Here is a 16,473-nt window from a genome sequence, read left to right on the forward strand (position 1 = left end):
TTGATTTTTATTTGTGGAAAACTAAATTTTCTAAGTTGATTTTTAGCACCAAATACATACATATATACATACACATACACATGCGTGTGTGTATATATATATTTAAGGTATACATTATCAAGAAAAATCTTGCTATATAGAACTCAATTTTTCTATAATATATTATAGAATATTAAAAAAAAACTCAGGGGTTTTTCTTTTTCTTTTCTTTTAGAGACAGGGTCTTGCTATGTCACTCAGGCTGGAGTACATTGATGCAATCATAGCTCACTGTAACCTCGAACTCCTGGGCTGAAGTGATCCCCCTGCCTTGGCCTCTCAAAGCACTGGGCATATAGTGCATGCCACTGTGCCTGGCCTAAATTCAGGAGCTTTGAACAGAGAATCTGAAGATCCAGCTTTGTGATACAGCTCAGGCATTTAATAACCCTGTGATTTTGGAAAAATCAATTAGACTCTCTAAGATGATATATTTGTGAGACCATTGTCTAATTGACCAGAATGAAGAAAATTATTTTTAAATTTAAAGTTAATACAAACTTAAAAGTATCAAAGTATCTATTTTTCTCCTATTATGTCTTGGTTAAGAAATGAATTAAAAAATTGAAAATTGGCTTAACTGTTACAAAGAAAATTCTGCTAAAGTACTAACCATTACAACAACAATCTGGTGAGAAAGAAATCACTGCCAGGTAGTGAGCCCCCTAAAGACCAGTGTATACAGTTGGTAAGCCAAGCTCTTACATTTGAAAGGCTTCCAAGGCAATGCCCTAGAACCCCTAAAGCCCTTCAAAGTAGGTTTGGAAATCATTGTCCTTAAACAAAAAAAGTAATGTTTTATGTTCTTATGCAAAAGTGGTAGATACTGACTCCTTCAAAAATCTAATAACTCCTAAAATTTACTTTAACAATTAGCAGCCTAAGATACCCAAATATAATAAAATGATGGGTTTTTTTTTTCAAAATAAGGCTGTTCCCTAATTGTTGATTATGCTGCTACAATACTTCAGTCTCAACTCACCATCACTGCAATGTATTTCTTTATTTTCATTCTTAATTTGTGGAACTGCGGCTAAAAAAAAAGCAGAAATGTAAATTTAAAATAAAAACCATTAATCAAAATTTAAAATATACATTTAGCTATTAGATAACATATTTTATAAATAAAACATGTTTTTTATTTAACTTTTATTATACTAGTGAACACTTCTAACTAAAACTGGAAGCTACAATAAAATAAGTTATTTTATCCAAAGCTCAGCAGAATTGTTATTTCAAATAGAAAAATATTAAGAGAGAGAATGAATGGCCTAAATGCCATTTATTGCCTGAAGTTGATCAGTCAAGGTGCCGTATAGTTTCTATATCCTATGACTATAATTTTCCAAATCATTAGAATTATAGAAGTGCCATCCAGTTGGTTCCACTAATATTTACTCTCTATTTTTTAATTCAACCAAATATTTATTTTAAAAATGCCTTAATAAATATTTATGAAACAAATGAGTGAATAAAACACTCCGGGTGCTTAAATTATTCATTTATAGAGGAAAAAACTGGTGGGTAAAAGAAAGGCAGTTTCTCTCAGTTCTCCACTGCACCTACTGATGCATTCTATTGAGCCAGTGATTCTCAAACTCTAGCCTCAGAATCATCTGAAGGGCTTGTTAAAACACGAAGTGCTGGGTCTCATCACTGGAGATTCTGATTGAGCAGATCTGAATTGCTATGTTTTCCAGGTGATTCTGGGGAGAGGGGGACACACACTGAAAACCACTGTATTGAGCTAAATCCTGTTTCATAATAGAAAAACTTTGAACTAAAAAAAAAATTATAGACATATGTGTGGGTACTTCTTTTCATTCTTTTCTTTTTAAAATTAGAAGTAATTTTTTCTTGTAACAAAAAGTTCAGATGTTCTTTGGAATGAAAAAATGAGAAAATAGAGATAAGCCAAAGAGGAAAAATATAAATCACCACGAATTTTTCCTAGCTTCACAGTGAGGTAGCCAATTGTTAGGTTTAACAATAGATCATAAACAATTTTCATGTCATAAATATTCTTTCACAACATAAGAATGGATTTACAACATTTTATTTGATGACTCTAGCTTACTTTGTGTGTCAGTCCACTCTTATTGCAATAGTAATGAACTCGTTTTTAAATTTGTTGATAATTTATGTAATTAAATGTTGTATATATTATTTCCTTAAAATGAATATCTAGAAGTAAAATTTCTGTTCTATAAAAATAATTTTTAAAGCTTTTCTTATATTTTGTTAAATGGCCCCTTAATAGAGGTTGTTCTAATTTATACATCCAACAGCACTACGAGAATACTTTTTTCCCTACTCTCTCCCCAACTCTATCTTTTTTAAAGTTTTATTTTAATTGGCACATAATTCTGGGGTACAATGTGAAATATTTTCATACATGTACACATTGTGTAATGATTAAATGTGGCTAATTAGCATACCCATCACTTCAAACATTTATCATTTCTTTGTGGTGAGATTATTCAAAATCCTTTCTTCCAGGTATTTAAACATATACATTGGTTAATGATAGTCATTCCACTGTTTAATAGAACAGAATTTTTTCTTCTATCTAACTACAACCAATCTCTGGCCGCCTCCTTCCCTCCCTACCTCCCCTGCCTCTAGTAACTAGTATTCTACTCTCTATGACAGCATAAAACTGGTAATCCCTCTCTACTTCTGTGAGATCAACTGTTTTCAATCCCACATGAGTGAGATTACTGGGTTTTTATCTTTTTGTGTCTGGTTTATTTCACTTAACATTCTCCAGGACTATCTATGTCACAAATAATAAATAACAGGATTTCTTTCTCTTTCGTGGCTGAATAGTATTCCATTGTGTATATATACCCCCATTTTCTTTATCTGTTTGTTCACTGATGAACACTTAGTTTGATTCTATATCTTGGCTATTGTGTGTAGTGCTGTAGTTAACACTGGAGTACAAATATCTCTTCAACATACTGAGTTCATTTCCTTTGGATAGATATCCAGTAGTGGGATTGCTGGATTTCCTCTCTATTATTTTAAGAAAATTCTTTCCAAATTTAGGAAAAATAGTATTTCCTCATTTAATTTTCATTTTTGATTGCTAATAAAGCTAAATATTTTGCATTTTTTTTGCCAGGAAATACTAAATAAGTATTTAGTTAAGTTGAAATAAGTGGGAATATATATTTATATCTATATATAGAGAGAGATAGATATATTTACCTTTTTTATTTTCTATTGAATCAAATCGCACTTGTGGTTTTTCAATGTTCTTATCCTCTGTGAAAGAATCCCTGCAAATGCAATGCCAAACAACTCTGGATTAATGAAATGAACAAAACTCATGGAAATTACATCTAACACTATCTCTTCTTCTGTATGGGCACAGTTACTTTGATGAACACAAAAAACGCTTTCTGCATTTCAATCCTCAAAACTGGCAATCTACCCTTAAAGGAAGTAGGTGGAAATCTCATCATCCCTAATCAGTAGAAGCACATTTGAAGAAAACCAGGGTAAAAAGTCACTCTCAGTCCAAATCTGAGGAATCTCAGATAGCTTGGGTCCAATAGAAGTGATTCAAGAATACACATTCTTATTAGAAATCTGTTGGGCTATAGTTATACTGTTTTGGAGCAAAAAGTCTTGGAAGCACTAAGGCACAGCCTGAGAAGAACATACATTTAATTGAAGAAATGTAAGTGTACCATGCAGAAAACGACCTATGTCTTGCCAAGTCTTCTACCCTTAAACTCTAATTAACAGTAGTGAATAGTAAGGGTTAGTTATATTCTGGTGTGTTCACCTAATTTTCTCTGTTGTATAACTAAATACTTGGCCAGATTGCCCTTTAAATCCTCAGATTTGAGACGAAAATAATTTAAATTGCAGACAGAAAAATTGCTGGTCCTGATGACAAAGAACAGCAGGCAGGATCGTCTGCAGGCCCCTGACAAGACTTTCCTGTGCTGGTGCAAATCTCCATTTCCACCCCAGCACAATGGAGATAACAGTGTTTACCTTACTTCACAGGGATGCTGTGAGAGTTAAATACAATTTTCTTTGTTAAATAACATTTTAGAAGTATGTGTTGTCCCAGATATTGTGCTGGGTACTGTAATGGAGAAGAGATAAATAAGACATATTCAGCTCCAAATACAAACATCAGCTAAGAAATTTAAAAGCATCAAGGAATTAAAATTATAGCTAATGTTGGAAACCATGATAATTTTTTACAGTTTTATTTTAAAAACTGTTTATTCCAGGTGACTCTTACATAAGACAGGACCCTGAAATGCACAGAAACTGAAGTTTGGAAAGGTTACTATCTTAATGGAATGAGACACTCTGTATGTAAAGGCATCCTGCAGTGATTTTCTGCATAATTTTGTGAATACATTGTTTCAAATCCATGTGGATTTTCATTGAAAGTATTTTCTTAGAGTGATGTACACTGCAACTGTATTTCTAGTAAGGTAAAATTAGCACATGGTGCATAACATTGATTTTAAGATTTTCATTCTTTTCAGATTTACACTAATTCTGTTGAGATCTCTGGATTTTGAGCCTCAGGACAAATATATAACTATTACCTAGTATTGTCATGCTTTCCTGACTTTCTCACCTCATTGCTACAAGAGAATGATCTTTCCTGAAAATGAAAGATGAAGTCATTGAACACAGGTAGTGTACATCCGTAAAGTTGACATTTTCTATAGAAAAAAACTGTGGTAACCATTGGGAAGATAAGGACAATGATGACCTCCCTGTCTGCATGATGTACTGGACCATGAATGAGTCCTGGACCAAAGCACTGGACCATGGATGAGAAGGCCAGGGTCCTAGTTCCAACTCTATTTCTATTAGCTTTGTAACCTGAGCAAACGACCCATCTTCTTAGCACTTCATTTTCTCATCTGGAACATGTATATAACATGCATCCTCACTGCAATATGGCATGAATGGTAATTAAATATATACACACTCACTGGTAACCCTGAAGATAATTAGATTTGGGCATTTTCTTCTTGAATGTAAATGAAATCAGCAATATACTAATTGCTTGTTGACAAACATAATAAGGTTTACTTGTCTCACTATTAACTTAAATATTTCAAACTTGTCTTGCTTTTCCCATTAAAAAAGAAAAACATTACCCACACTGTAGAAGCTAAAATGATCATTGAATAGAAACACGGAAAGGAAAGTATACTGATATTTACTACCTACCTGTGCTACAGCGTATCAGATGCTATGAAGCAAACGAAAGTTATTTTATGTAATCATACTGAAATATACATAGTTCATAGTATAATGTATATTTTGCAGATAAGAAAACTGAGTCTCAGAGGGATCCAAACCTTGTCTTCATAAACTCTAAAGTTGGGATTTTTGAATATAGTCTCTATGATTCAAAAAAGTCCTCACCCTTTCCAACTATACTCAACACTGACCATTAGCAAATTTTCTTACTGGAAGAGACTTCAACCTTCTAAATTTAAGATCAGAACACTGCTTAATCTTACAACCTATGTGGAGCTTGAGAATATTTTTGCTTGGGAACAAACTTTCCAAAGTTTGAGTATTTTGAGGGAGCTTCCTCCAAGTTAAAAACAATACTTTTAAATAGCTTCCTTTGGAAATCAAGTTTGTTTTTCACCCATCTATAATAGAGACAGTCTTAGATTATTTGAGTGAGTGTAAAGTACAAAGTGTCTCTGAAGTATGTTATTTAAAACCTAATGTGCAAACACATAAACAAAACCTTCTGCTGGGTCTACTACTTCCAGGTATTGAGGAAATAAAACCAGCTTCTTAAAGCTGTGGCAATTAAAGTGAATTCTGATCCTGGGACATGTCCTAAGAATTCTTCAAATATAGAATCATTCAAATTTTTGAATTGTAAAAATAAAGTTTTTATAGAACTGTTTTCACTATATCCCGAGCAGAAAGAAGTGAAGTGTAAGTTAATAGAACCAAAGCCATGGCCCAGGGTGACTGCAAAAGACTTAAATGATTATGGCAGGGCCATTTAGTCTTTCATCTCTCTAGGAGGTTTAGGTTTACTTCTGTTTTGCTGCCAGTAGAAAAGTCAAATACTCCCGTAATACCATCTATATAAAAGAGAAGCAGAAAAAAACCTTAGGTGTTGCCCTTTTTCCCTAACTAGTGGAGGTAAAATTTTATCTGTCTCAGTTCTCTCTTACTCTCTAATTACTACTTCTCATTAAAATGGAAGTGAAGTTGGGAAATTTTATCTTATCCAAATATTTTCCTCTAAGATTCTATCTTCTAAAAAAAGAAAAACTCCAAAGTTCTACCTTCTAAAACCAAAATATGAATCAATTGTGACAAAGACAGAACATATGTATATATATTCAATGGGTTTTGCTCAGAAAAAAGTCACACCTCAAAAACTCTCTAAATACATAATCTTACTCTCTCAAGCTGCCACTCTGACTGATGGTTCATAAAACAAATCTCACCTAATTATTTCTGTCTAATACCCTCACAATTCAAGAATATATATCACAGAAGGAAACTAGATTGAAACTTTCAATTGTAAACATTATAGTGGAGTCAAGTCTTGTTGGTTTAAAAAACTGCTGGACACATTTTTATTAAAGTGTTTGAAGACCACTAGAATCATTATGGTTTCAATGTCTGAAGACATTTGTTTTCTAGAGCATGGAAATTTGGACACACTTTTTTGTTGTTGCTGCCTGCTTTAACGTAAGCAAAGCCTTTTGAAATCAATCTGTAGACTAGAGATTTTTTGGACTGTACAATTCAAATTTGTGGTTATCTTACCATTCCAGTGGATGTGGCTGTGTCTTTTTATTCATGAACTGAAATTGTTCAAATACATTTAAAAGAGACCAGTATTGGGTCGCGACTGAGCCAGGATTTCCCACAGGATTTGCCATATCATAAAATTCACGCATCAGTGACTGAATCCCAGGAGCAGTAGATGGGAAGAGCTAAGAACACAAAATATCAGCATAAGTTATGGAAAACAAATTATAATGTAGTATTTCTATGAACAGCTTTATACTTAGTCATTTATCTAAAAATCAGATATTTGCTAAAAATCCATTGGTCAGTACCATAAATTAGATTTCTGTGAAGTTGTTGATGTAAATGCCACTTTTTACAAGAAATTAATTTTGTTGATGATCATAATTCCAAATGGGATGAGTTTTTTTTTTTCTTTTCATTGAATATAAGTGGATTTCTCTTTCCTGTTACAGATGCCTGAAGACACCTGAATAACAGAGTTAGGCAGCAAGAAGAATGAGAGAGCCTCTTGGGTTACAAATGAATTATGTCAGAGTGAGAAATATTAATCTCCCTCTCTTTCCCCCAAAGAAAAATCTGTGGTTATCTCCTTTCTACTGTGAGAACCAGGAAATTGGAATTTTCTCTTTCTCTTGCAAAGTAATTATTTAGTTCTTCCTCAAGTTATGGTGAGAAATGTTCTCCATATTATCAGTATCCAAAGTTACAAATTCTTGAAGAGTGAAGCCAGGTCCCTTTTATTATCTTTTTATAGTATTAAGTCAAACTGTTGTGAATATAATACTTATAAGTTTCAAATAGTTAAAATGATATTGTGTCAACTCAATTATCTTTGGGGAAATTAGCTTACTTTGAATACTCCAAAATTTGGTACTAAATTAGAAAAAGGAGTATCAAACACTCATTAATTAACTTAGTAAGTTGATTAAATTCATACAAGTAGTGTATGTATGTATATAAATATATATATCATATAGTTTTTACAAGTAAGATAAATACTTGAGTGAAACATCAGGGTAATAATAAATTATTAATGATTAAGAATGCTATTTCAAAAAGATATTTCATATGAACAAATCTTAGGTGGAAAAATACAAATTCATTTTAGTCTATATAAGTATCAGAACTGGAAAGAAAACAAGTATTGAATACACATTTCATATGCAATAAATTATCCTTTGATATTGACCAAGGAATTAACAAAATACATAGAAGATAAAATGAATGCCTTTTTAAAAAGATATACACCAGTTAAAGTTATAATTATTTACATTTTCTTTCTTTGAAGTTTGATATAGAGTTATAAGAAATTAAGGTTTAAACAGTTTTCTAAAATATTATTTTCAACTCTATATGATTTTACACAAACAAACAGGGTATAATAAGCAGAAATAATAAACAGAAATAACAAGGATATAATAAGCGGAAATAACTTTTGGTTGCATGTAAATGTTCTGAAGCTAAAAGTAAAACTTCTTCAGAAAAATGTTGACATTTTCCCCTTGAGAACTGTCAAATTCTGGCAGTTGCTAATTCCATATTATTTTACCTTTAATAAGTCACATATTGTTTGCAAACTCTTGAAGTAATGCATATAAATCTTGCTAATTTTGCTACTTAGATCTCTGAAAAGAGCAAAGTCGCTTATAAAGATTTCTATTTCTTAGACAAATACTTCATCTAGTTGGATGTCAAAATCAGGTAGCTTACAGTGATTTACTCTAATCTCAGTCACCAAGAAAGAATCAAATGTCACTTTTGCTTTACCAGTTGGAATTGTCCCAGACTTCCAAGTTCCTTTATGAAAGTCACAATTGAGTTAATTTCTTCTAAGGATAGACACTGATTTAGTTCCTTTTGATAGTTTTCACCCTGTATTGGTAGGGGGAAAAAACTTAAGCAACTGCTAAAAAGTCAAACCATGTTCAACCCAATTACCTCCCATTTCATAAACCAATCAAATTTTGAGTTATATGAACCACCGAGCTAATTAATGTTAAATAATACATAGCAACTTCTACTTGTCACAGTGGTGTCTGAATATAAGAAAGCTTCGTATTTGACAGGGAGGACCTGGATAAAATAGCTCAATGATGCTTTGGTAGTGAGATTGGGGAGATGCTAACGTGTTATAAAAATCAATCAATGTTATTTTGAAGTTCTATGCCCTATTCATTGGCATTTGCCCAAACATGACAATAGATGTGAATGCTTAAAAAAATTAGTGTTATAACTCAAATCCTCTGACATCAATCTGGAGCACTCACTGCTATTTTAAACTACCTCCAAAGAGTTCTAACATTTCTTTTATTCTATAATACATGCAACGAACCTGCACATGTACTCTCTGAACTTAAAAGATGAAAGAAAAAATTAAAAACTAAAAAAAATTCTAGAATATACAATATATATTATTCACAATATCCACAAATGTTTCGTAATCCCAGCACTTTGGGAGGCCGAGGCAGGCGGATCACGAGGTCAGGAGTTCAAGACCAGCCTGGCCAATATGGTGAAACCCCATTTCTACTAAAAATGCAAAAATTAACCAGGTGTGATGGTGCATGCCTGCAGTCCCAGCTACTTGGGAGGCTGAGGCAAGAGAATCGCTTGAACGCGGGAGGCAGAGGTTGCAGTGAGCCGAGACTATGCCACTGCACTCCAGCCTGGGTGGCAGAGTGAGACTCTGTCAAAAAAAAAAAAAAAAAAAGAAAGAAAAAGAAAAAATAAGAAATTATGAACACTTTACTTAATTTTCAACCTATAATTTTATGATAATCAGTCACTTGACTAGTTAGCTGACATAAAAATAATCTTAGTCCAGAGGTCAGAAAAAATTAAAGTGCAATATAATAGATACCAATTAATTTCAAGTGAATGATCAAGTTGCTGAATTGCACAATAAAGAGAAAGACACCTTCTAAGGAATGACTTGAAAAAATATTTATCAGCACGCAAATATGCACTTACCTTCAATACATCTGATCTATAAAGTCTCTGAAATATCTCAGAAAATATGGAAAGCGATGATTCATTAGGGAAGAGAAAATTGAAAGTATCATTTAAAAGGAATTCTTCTGTATTTTGGTCCTGAAAATCCATATTATCATTATCTTGAAAATTTAAATGCTCGTGTACCTTTGAAAGAACAAAAGCACAGCAAATATTTTTCATCAATTTACTTTTAAGGCAATGGAATGATTTCTAAGACATGAATTACTTCCTGTTGGATTATAGATCAGAACTGACATCTAGTGGTCTTTTTGGAAGTCAACAGTTTTATAAATGTGAGTAATGTTTGTTTTTTTAAAGATACAATTTAAAGACATAATTATTTAATGTACAGTATAAGAAAATTAACATATTATAAAGTCACATTAGTTTATCTTGATACCCTTTATAGTTGAAGAATATGCTTTCATGGAAGATAATATATAACTTTTTTTCTGAACAATTTTAAAAAGCATAATACAAACTATTAGGTATGCATGCAAAATAATGAAACAATGACTATTTAAAGCGTCAATTAATAAAGTTTTAAATTTTTATGGAGAAATCTTGGAGCTATTTAACCAAATGTCTGAGCCATCTATAATGTAATTAGTTTACCTGTATAATAGTTTGAAGACATATAAATGTTATACAAAGCTGATTTCTAGTTACACATAATTTTATTTTCTCCTTCTTCCTTTTTTCCCACCCCATATTCCAACGTACAACTTTCTCAGACTAATTTAATAAATTATTTTTTATCTTTTTGCTTCTAAGGGCTATGTTAGAGGAAAAAAAATATGTTGGAGGAGATGATCTGAATGACTGTATTTAATTTGAGAGACAGGAAAAGAATCAAAATAGATAAAAACACTTCACTCTACACATATCCATACCAGAAAAAGAATTTCAAAAATTCCCATGGTTTTTTAAATTAAATATAAACCAATTTTAAACGAAATATCTATATGTAATAAAGGTTATCTTTTCATAACCTCATGTAAATACACCAGATAATCTGTTACTTTCTATTATCTACACATCTTCTTTTTTCCATTAATGCATGCTTGACTTCATACCATATTTATTTCACAAATAGTACTTGAACTATAGAAAACTTCATGTTTATTTTACAGAGACACATAGACAGGATTGGACTCATAGATCCTCCACATACTAGTTAATTCTCTGAACCACAGTGAATATAAGCCTACAGTACTTTTGCAAATTGCTATTTTTTGATTGGTTACTATGAATGAAAACAACAACAACACACACACTGATCTTTCACCACAAGGTAGAAGCTCACGTCACTCATGAGGCCTTTGGCATACTGACCTGGAGCACTACAGGGTGCATGAAACTGCCATAACCAATATCAAAAGTTAGAAGTTGAAAGCAGAATCTGCATCTAAAATGAAAACAAAAGGTACCATAAAAGTAAAGACATATGCACACGTATGTTTATTACAGCACTATTTATAATAGCAAAAACTTGGAACCAACCCAAATGCCCATCAATGATAGACTGGATAAAGAAAACGTGGCACATACACACCATGGAATACTATGCAGTCATAAAAAGGAATGAGTTCAAGTCCTTTGCAGGGACATGTATGAAGCTGGAAACCATCATTCTCAGCGAACTAACCCAGGAACAGAAAAACAAACATCGCATGTTCTCACTCGTAAGTGGGAATTGAACAATAAGAACACATGGACAAAGGGAGGGGAACATCATGCACCAGGGCCTGTTGGGGGGAGGGGGGCAAGGGGAGGGAGAGCATTAAGACAAATACCTAACGTATGCAGGGCTTAAAACCTAGATGATGGATTGATGGGTGCAGCAAATCACCATGTCATATGTATATCTATGTGACAAACCTGCATGTTCTGCACATGTATTCCAGAACTTAAAGTAAAATAATAAAAACAACCATATCCTCTTGCTACATTTACTCTCATTTGGTGTCACATTAATATTTACTATAGTTAAATTTCAATGTCTACTAATTAAAAAGAGCAGTGGCTTGGATAATGTAAAATTACATGTGATGAATTTTTGGATTTGGATTCCATTTTATTTCTTACAGAAAATAAAAATATACCTAAATCTTCATGACACATTAAACTACGCAATAAAGTTAATCCATGGAAACCTAAATATTAAGAAGAAAACCCTCCTACTCCTACATGCTAGGCACTTATTCATGTATAAATTATGATAAGGTTTAAATTGATGTGCTTCCCTCACTTTTTGACATACTAGATTTAACATTTCATTAGAAGAAAGGTAATAAGTTATATTCAAGTAAACAGATAAGGGAATAGGAGTTATTGTATTTTCTTAATGAAGTTCTTCATTTTCTGCTCTGCATTATGAAATCAGTGGGATATTTGAGAACGAAATTTATTACGTATAAGTAAGATTACACCTAGTCAATGCCAGGTATCTATGATAAAAATAGTTGCGCTTGAAAAGAGGGCTGCAATTAAAAGTTTAACTTTTAAAATGTGTACTTTACTTCTTGTTACCACTATTTAGATACTACTGAGTCTGTTACATGTTCTAAAGTTTAAGGATCTATAAATATGGCCACATATGTTTAGAAGATCATATTTGTGTATTGACATAAAATTTTCCAAGTACCACCTACTTATGATAATTAAGATATATTTCCACCAACAATTTTTAAAAGATAGGTTTCTTTCTTTATTTTCTTTTTTTAAATTAAATTTGTTTTTACCTATGGAAGGTCTTTGGTCCCAAAGTAGATGTTTCACTGAACACTTCAGCCGCTAGCAGGAGTTTGCCAATTGCTTCCTTCATAATATCAAAAGCCTGATGAGGTGAACTGGCTCTCAGGAATGTCTCAAAAAATGTTTGCAGCTGTGAACAAAGTAAAGGATTCACGTGTTAAAACAACAGCCTCAGTTTGTCTATCATTTTCAAGGTGACCAATTTGAAGAATTTTTCTAGGTTATCTCTACTTGTCACGCCCCAAAAAAACCCCTTAATCAGTAAGTTTGGTAATCTAAGATACAAGTATATTGAGAGAGAAAGGTTTAAATATATTATAATTTAAATTTCTTTAGAAGTGCTTACTCCATTTTATTTTCCTCATTTCACAGCATCTAATCATGGAAAATGCAAGTCTTGTCATCAGAACTCTGAAGTTTCATTTGTAACTCTACTCACTAGGTGAGCTGGGCTTGCCACTCACTCCTCTGAATCTTTGTGTCCTTCTCTTTAAATTGGGATTAATATCTACCAACCAGAGAGATGTGAAGCCAAATTAGAAGAAAATGTATTCGAAAGTCATGTTAAAGTATGAAATTCAAATGTTAGTTTTGTATTATTATCAATTTTGGGGGTGTATTAGAACAAAAATAAATGTATCAAAGTTGCTTGTTCCTCATGCCATTATTCTGTGCAAGATCTAGCCAACCAGAGAAGATTCTGAGAGAATCCCAGTGTCCTGTTGATGTTTTAATTCTTAATTATTTCATGTGGCTAGACAGTATACGGAGGTATTACAAAAAAGGGGGAATGAAGCTCAACTGTGTCATCTTAAAAACACAATTGTTAGTATCACAAATAGCTGTTTTTATTTGCTTAAATATTAAAATGATAAAAACAAAACTATCTCTTGATGCTTCATATCAAAGTTCAAGTGGATATTTTTTAAAAATATGAAACAAGTCTCATATTGATTCATAAACGTTCTCTGGATAAACATACTCTTTTAAAGATGAAGAACAAAAAATATTTTGTGAAAAAACATGCAGCAGGTATTCTATTAATGTTTTTTGGAAAAACAGACTAAATCTATCCAGACTACACAGGATTGCAAAGTGAAAAACTTTTGTTGCTATGATAAAGAAGGACAAATATTGGCCTGGATTGCCTGTGGAAAATGGCAAATGTGTCTTCTCAATGCACAAGCAAAATTCCCCCAAGATAAACAAATACTGGCTTCATAAACTTTTCCAGCTGAAAACAGAAATCTAATAAGATTACACACAGAGACCCTAAGAATGTGTCATTAGTATTTGGCAATTGGGATGTTTTTCCATTTTACTAAGGAAAATAAATGTAATAATTGTATGATTAAAAGAAAACAAATTATTGCTAACACTAAAAATGTTAACACCCTTGAATCAAAGCAGAGTAACATTATGTTTTTCCAAGTAAAAGTAACTCATCATATTTCACTCATTTCACCACATTATGTAGAAAGGTTTATTTATGACATTGTTGCATTTTCCTATTTTAATGTTACCTGAATATCATAGAGGTTAAGGTTAATAATATATGAAAGTTGGAAATGTCTATGTAGCATATGAGATAAATAAGATTAATTATAAGATTATATCTCCATGAGGAAGAATAATTAGAAAATTGATGTCTTAGGGTTGCACTTATTTCTCTAAAACGAAAATGATTATTTCTTAATTTCTTAATGTAACAACCAGCATTTAAACATGGGATGCCATTCAATTCAACTTTTAGAGAGAACTGCAGCCTTTAGAAAGCCCTGTGTTCTGTGCTTTGGGGAACAAGTTGCATAGCACATAGGTATTACCTCTATAGACTCTAGAGGTATAAAGGTCTAGGTTCAACTTTGGTTTTGTGCCAAAGTTGTGTGACTTTGTGGGATCAATAACAGTGCCTACTTTATAGAGGTATCGCTGAGATTAAATGAGAGAATGTACATAAGGAATTCCACCACCCAGCACATCTGTATTCAGTACATGTCAGTTCCTTTTATTTTTTATTAATTAAAACAAGACAACTGGGCATGGTGGCTCACGCCTATAATCCCAGCACTTTGGGAGGCTGAGGTGGGCAGATCACCTGAGGTCAGGAGTTCAAGACCAGCCTGGCCAACATGATGAAACCCTATCTCTACCAAAGATACAAAAATTAACCAGGAATGGTGGCAGACACCTGTAATCTCAGCTACTCAGGAGGCTGAGGCAGGAGAATCACTTGAACCCAGGAGGCAGAGGCCGTAGTGAGCCGAGACCACGCCAGTGCACTGCAGCCTGGGTGACAGAGCAAGACTCCGTCTCAAAAAAAAAAAAAAAAAAAAATCCAGATGAGCGAGATTCCTTATTTCACATTCATTCAGTATAGTGGCAAGCAAACTACATATGCCAGAAATGAAAGTAGACTCATGTGAAAGCTTAATATGAATTTTTTAAAAATCATAAACTTTCAAAGTCTCCCAAAGAAAGCACAACTTTTATCGATTGTTGTAACTAACTCAGTTAGACTAAGTGAACCACTTTTTTGAGTGTCCGGTTACGTTGCAATTTGTTACTCTAATTGTATTTCCTTGGTCAAATTACATGAGTTTTGTGAGTCTCCGTGCAGAATGACAGAACTATGCCCAATGATCTCATGAGACAATGTCAAATCTGAAATTATTTGATGTTAATTCCATTCAAATGCCACCGGAACCTGAACAATTTCACTCAGGCACTTTCTTAACTCACAAATACCTGAAGGAGCACCTTCACCTTCGCTGCTAATTTAAAACAGTCAAGCCATGAACTTAAATATTAAGAAGACTTCTTCCTCTCCGTATCAACACTTCCAATCAACGTTTTTGAATTAAATAAATGTGAGAATGTAAGTTCGCAAGGAAATCGGTACATTGGCAATAAAGTAAATATGAATAAAAGAACATCTTGTAACTTTTAACATGACATGAAACTATTTTATAAACTATAAATTTTCTTCCTTCAGTGTAACTTTTAGTGCAAAATAAATTATATAGAAAATGACCTTGTAAGATCACAGTCGTAAAACCAGTCAGCTAACACACCATCATTTGTTTGTACCTGTATAAAATTCAAGCAATAACTAGTAAGATATTTACATTTTTACAACATTGATCCATTCAATAAACTTATTCAGATACAAGTGGGTGGACTAAAATTTTCAATTAATTAAAAATGGAAGGATAAGAGCAACAGAATGCACTTAAAAGCATATAGAAAAACTTCGATCATGTCTGATATCTTTTTCCAAGGTGTCCTTGGTATCCACTTCATTCCACTACATATTTTACAACTCCTCCCATGTTATGTTCTGGGTTCTGCCTCATTATTTCTCTCCATCCTCCCATAAGACCTTGCTTGGCTGAATTGATCTCAATGTCAACACATGTCATTTGTTCCATGTTAAACTTGCCGACCTTCTTGTCTGCTCTTTCTGCTAGACTGTGAGGTTTGTTTTTTTTTTTTGGAGGGGGTGTTCAGGAACTGTCCCATTTTATCTTCTGGATTCCAGTGCTTAATGCTAAGTAGGTATTCAGTAAATACTGTTGAATAAACAAACCTATGATGTTACAGAAACCACAGATACCTTGATAAGAGAAACACTTTACTGTAGTTTCTGGGTAACATCACTTTCCTCAGGACAGCATGCTTTTATCTCTTGCTGCATCTCATGAGAGAAGGAGAATATAAATTTTCTGGTGTCTTGCAATAAAACCTTTGAAGAACAGAAGCTTATAGCTGTTTGAGAGAATTTTGGAGATGAGAAAATTTAATCTATGAGTTAGAATGGAGGATGAAAGATTTACCAGTATTAGGGTTTTTCAAAGTAATGTTCTTGAACGAGAAACCATAGCAGAATGTCAT

At 32.9% G+C, this 16,473-nt stretch overlaps 1 protein-coding gene across 3 annotated transcripts in view; it reads right to left on the minus strand.

The window, feature by feature from the left end:
- The window catches only part of CPED1 (cadherin like and PC-esterase domain containing 1), a 313,276-nt gene that overhangs the window by 166,283 nt on the left and 130,520 nt on the right, over positions 1-16,473 (minus strand). For all 3 annotated transcript variants that reach the window (XM_033193921.1, XM_033193920.1, XM_033193919.1), the window contains exons 8-14: positions 12,567-12,709; positions 11,158-11,230; positions 9,799-9,966; positions 8,596-8,700; positions 6,841-7,010; positions 3,253-3,323; positions 1,022-1,072 (exon numbers count right to left, since the gene is read on the minus strand). In XM_033193921.1, coding sequence (XP_033049812.1) covers positions 1,022-1,072; positions 3,253-3,323; positions 6,841-7,010; positions 8,596-8,700; positions 9,799-9,966; positions 11,158-11,230; positions 12,567-12,709 — 781 coding nt within the window. The remainder of the gene's footprint in view (positions 1-1,021; positions 1,073-3,252; positions 3,324-6,840; positions 7,011-8,595; positions 8,701-9,798; positions 9,967-11,157; positions 11,231-12,566; positions 12,710-16,473) is intronic.

Source organism: Trachypithecus francoisi, unplaced genomic scaffold (genome assembly GCF_009764315.1).
Source record: "Trachypithecus francoisi isolate TF-2019V2 unplaced genomic scaffold, Tfra_2.0 Lachesis_group4, whole genome shotgun sequence".
NCBI lineage: Eukaryota > Metazoa > Chordata > Mammalia > Primates > Cercopithecidae > Trachypithecus > Trachypithecus francoisi.